We start from the raw sequence: 4742 nt of genomic DNA on the forward strand, positions 1-4742 counted from the left end.
TGCGGAGTATAGACTAGCTTTCCCAGGTCTAGTGCATCTGGCACTGTGGAGGCGTGCGGAGTATTTATGTTTGGAAATATTCCAGACTGTTGCATCAGCTTTCTCTTGAGTAGAACTGAGGTACGGTAAGGGGAGGGCTTCCCTGGGGGTCACATGTCGAATTAGCTGCAAGCAGCCCCTGGAGCTTAATGCTTGGTCGCCAGCCAGGAGTTAGAGCCCCTGTCTCGTGCTGCGCCCACCCTTCTGCGCATTTACTGTGCAACATAATGCGAAGGCTGGAGCCCGGCTCTCCTTTGCTTACCCCAACGGCACCTGGCGCCCTAAGAGCGTACTTGTAAGTAACTCAGATGATGACGTAACACAGGCCCTGGGGTAGGGGTGTGTGTGTGGTTTCTAGGCTCTGCGGCATCCCCATCCCTGCCCTGACCTTCCTCCTCCGACAGCCACGTTCGAAATAATGCCACAGCCTCAGGGTTGGTCCCAAACTTTATTCACGCCTCCCTATTCCAGCCTCGACTCTGATGTCGGCCACCTAGGTTCGGCTGCAGGGGTTCATGGCAGTACCCAGCTTGCGGCAGTAGCAGAAGGCGTTGAAGAAGCGGCAGTAGCACGTGGCGCATGGGTCACAGCACGGTACCTGGTGTCCCAGACAGGACTCGTGCAGCCGTACACAGCGACGCGGGGAGCGTGGTTCGCGTCCTTCTGGATCTAGCACCTGCAGGGATGCAGGAGCATGGGTCTCCAAAGGCAGATCTAGGGACCTCACCTGCCCCGATCCAAGTGGGATGGCAGTGGAACATGAGGAAGGATGGTGTGCAGTGACCCCCCAGGTAAAGGGGTCACTAAGTGGAGAGTGGGGATGATGCCTAATATCCCCTCCCAAGGCCTGTGGCCTCACCCCTTTCCCTGAGCAGTTACCTCTGCCAAGTCCTTGGCCTCCTGCAGCAGAGCTTCTTCCGCCTGTTCTGCAGTTGTCCTTTTCAGCCCAGGCCTCAGACCCAGGCCTGGGACAGATGATGTGAGAGCAGAACCCCCCCATGCACAAAACACCCACCTCCCAGGCCTAGGATTGGGAAGGGGGAAGGAGGGTGCATACCAGGCAAAATAATTTGTGACCAGAGGGTGTCTAGACCACTCAGACCCACCCTTGCCCACACTGACCTGGCAACTCTGGGATGGGGGCCTGGTCAGGCCTTCTGATGCCCTCTAGGGGGGCCAAGCCCATCTGGGCCCCCTGCATGGCAGGCAGTGCCAGCAGCAGAGCACAGCACAGCAACACTGCAGTCAGCATGGCCTGGCTCAGCAGGAAGACCAACCACTTAGTCCTTCTTCATCCTTGGAGGACCTTTAAGTTACCCTACCCCAGAGAGAGGCCCCCAGACAGCAGGAGTCTCTGCCCAACTTGAGGACTTACCTCTGCTTGCTGGATCCTTGCCCCAAGAGTTCCTGACCACCCTGTGCCCTCAGCTTATATGGCAGGGTCTAATGAAAGGCCCACACGTGACTGCGCCCTGCAGCCAGGGCATGAGGGGCCCTCCCCAGAGGGGCGAGTTACAGCTCAAGCCTCTCTCCCTGGAACCTGAGCTTTTAAGTGCTGTACAAGAGGGTGCCCATCTCCAATTGTGGGTGAGGTCTCTAGGAGTCAATCAAAGTTTGGGAACAAGATGGGGTGCTGAGGGCCTCCAAATTTCTACAGGACAGGGACCTGGGGGTAGGCAGGCTGGAGCCATTAGCAGTAACAAGGCAGGCAGCGCTGACAGCTTAATTTAATTTGTGACCCCGGAGATGCTCACTCAGACACTACATGGCATGTTGTTTGCTTTGCTTCCAGGAACTTGGGTCAAGGGCATTGAAGGGGGTGATGTGCCAGTGGCCAGAGGGGTGAGGGTGGGGTATAGACCTAGACATTGGATGTTTTGGTGGGGAAAGGGAAGGGGAGAAGCCTACCTAGCCAAAACCAGACCCTCCTGCTTTCATCCCTGGCCCTGCCTCCCCTCTGCTTTCTCCCGCCAGACTCTCTAAGACCCCCACCTCTTCTGCCCCCAAACCCCTTTCTGCCTAGGGTTCCTGGAAGCCAAGGAAGCAGAACGGACTGTTCTCTGGGTAGGCAAATAGCTTCAAAGTAAAAAGCTTTCAGGCCGCCTGTCTCATTAGTGCTAATGGCTGCTCCCTTCCTCCCTGTGTTATCAGAGTTCTGCCCACGCCTGGTCTCATCAGCACAATGCTGGGGTGAATCAGACTGCCCTTTCGCGGAGATGCTAAGACACACAGGACCCCTGCCTTCCCTCACCACTCTGGAGGGCAATTTATCACACATTTGCCCATCAGGAAAAAGGATGCAGGCTGAATCAGCTTCAAGGCCTCAATGTACAAACTGGGCTGGCCCAAGGCAGCAGGAGGAGGATGAAGGGGCTGTTTGTAGCCCAGGTTTACACAAGCTATTGTGAAGAAGTCCTCCCAGCAGCAAGCAGAAACCATAGGTTGTCATTTGGCAGCCTTTGGCCTGGTGTCAGCACCAGCAATTGGTGTTGGGGTGCAGGTTGCATGGGAAGAAGGCATTCTGCAGAGGATGGGCCTGTGACAACTTCTTCTGCAGATGGGCACTGATGTCTGTTCTGGGATCAGGCTGGCATTGGATTTTATTTGTGGTTGGCTCAGGGTAACAGTCCTAGGAGCTCAGAGGGTCACATACTATTGCAGGGGGAGGAGGCAGGGTAATCTGGGAAAGCCTCTCTGAGGATGTGGTCCCTGAATGATCGGCAAAGGGCTAGTCCCCATTTCTCCCCTAAGAATGTTACTGGCTGTCTTTGTGACTCTGTCAGAAAGCTAACCTGTTGTCAAGGCCTCCCCGACAGCTGACATTGACTTTTCTCTTCCAGAGGCTGTAGCTGGGCCTAGTGGCCCATCCCAGGACTTCCTCTTCTCAGAGTGGTGCAGGGTGAAGGTATTAGGCACCCAGGTGTGCTCCCGTCCTGGTGGGGCCACTTGGAGCTAGAAAGGGCAGTACAGCAAATATACCTGAGACATGTTTTCCAAATCCTTGTGCCCTGGCCCCATCCTTAGAGATTCTGGCTGAAGAAATGGTGGTGGCAAGCAGGGACTGCATGTGGATTTTGGAAAGGGCAAATTGAGGTGGGGGCTCTGGGCACTGGCTGGGCCTGGTTAGCACCCATGCTGAGGGCAGCTCTTCATACTCTGGGCCAAGGCTCCCTCCCACCCAGGCACTCAGTGGCTTTGCTCACCTACAGAGCAGTGGCTGTCTTTACGTAGGTATGCGCACACAAGTGTATCAGCCCATGAACAGTGATGGACAAAGGCTGAGGCACTCATGGGCAGCCCAGGTCCCTGCTCAGATCCAATAGGGGAGACAATCAAGAAAACCAACCATCAGAACACAGTGAGATAATCAGAGAAATATAAACATTGAATATTTGATAATACTAAGGAATAATTGTTAATATTTTAGTGGTGATAATGGTATAATGGTTATGCTTTTCTTCTAAATAAAGGACTCGTCTTTTAGAGAAATATAAGTAAATACTGATAAAATGATAGCATTCTGGAATTCACTACAAAATAATCCAGGTCGGGGGGGATAGTGGTAGGTAATACAGATGAAACAAAATTGTGCAAGAGTTGGTAATTGTTACAACTGGATGATGGGTACATGGACTTCATTATCTTAGTACTGCTACTTTTGTTTATGTTAGAAATTTTCCATAATGAAAATTAAAAACAAAATAAATTTTTTAAAAATGCAGTGAGAAAGTTTTTTGATAAAAGAATGTCGCAGAGGCATGTGGCACCAGGATAGACACCTACCCCAGGTGAGGGAAAGGGCAGGAAGTTTGCTAGGGAAGGCTTCCTGGGGGAGGAAACTTTTACTCAGTCATGAAGCTTGAGTAGGAGTTGGGAGGATGCCAGGCAAGGGACAGTGTACATTTCCTGGACCCATAACTGGCACACGGTCTATCAAGCTGCCTAATTACACAACTTAACACCAACACAGGCTCTGCCCCAAGCCTGGCTCCTGCTCAAAGGGCCCCAGCCTGATAAACAGTCAGTAGACTCTTTTCTCTCACCTGGGATCAGGGAGTCAGATACTCCCAAAGTTAATTCAGTCCATGAGTCGGTCAGCAAACATCTCTAGCCACCTTCATGTTGTCCAGCTGCTCTGAATGTGCACAGGCTCAGATCATAGCAGCACTCATGCAACCCATAAACCGAAGTAGAGGCCAAAGAAGGAAATCAACATTTGTTTATGCCTTTTCCCACCCCACCCTTTTTATGCCCTCCAGCAGGTGTCACCCACCTCCTGCCACCACTGAATTGGCCCAAAACATGGACTATGGGTTTCTCATCATAGCTCTATCTATATATCTATATCTATATCTGTAAGTGAATTTTCCATTGGCTTATCAAATTAGTTTTTACAAATAACTAATCTTTGGCTTGATTTATCAGTTTTGTTACAGTTAAGTTTCTTTCACTTTCTAATTTCCTTGAGTTTGTCAATCCTTAACATTTATCTTTCCTTCCAATGAACATAGTTGCCTACCTCCAGTATTCTATAAAAGTCCCCTCCTTGGGACCCCATTTCATCTGCTAATGAGTACAAACATTGTATGGTGATTTTACTGGTCAAGAACTGACCTGATGTTCCCAGGACAATGCTTGTTAGCAAAAGGACCTTCAGAAATGTGTGGCATGATCTGGGTGGAGGATTTGGGAGACCTGGGGGG

General features: G+C 51.3%; 1 protein-coding gene across 1 annotated transcript; it reads right to left on the bottom strand.

The window, feature by feature from the left end:
• Positions 1-252: 252 nt before the first annotated feature.
• Positions 253-4474, bottom strand: AGRP (agouti related neuropeptide). The gene is made up of 5 exons (XM_011380478.2): positions 4083-4474; positions 2832-2991; positions 1162-1294; positions 919-1004; positions 253-715 (listed from the first exon to the last, which is right to left on the bottom strand). The coding sequence occupies exons 3-5, from the start codon at positions 1289-1291 to the stop codon at positions 533-535; spliced, it is 399 nt and encodes a 132-aa protein (XP_011378780.1). The 5' UTR covers positions 1292-1294; positions 2832-2991; positions 4083-4474; the 3' UTR covers positions 253-532.
• Between the last annotated feature and the right edge of the window lie 268 nt (positions 4475-4742).

Source organism: Pteropus vampyrus, unplaced genomic scaffold (assembly GCF_000151845.1).
Source record: "Pteropus vampyrus isolate Shadow unplaced genomic scaffold, Pvam_2.0 Scaffold394, whole genome shotgun sequence".
NCBI classification, from domain to species: domain Eukaryota; kingdom Metazoa; phylum Chordata; class Mammalia; order Chiroptera; family Pteropodidae; genus Pteropus; species Pteropus vampyrus.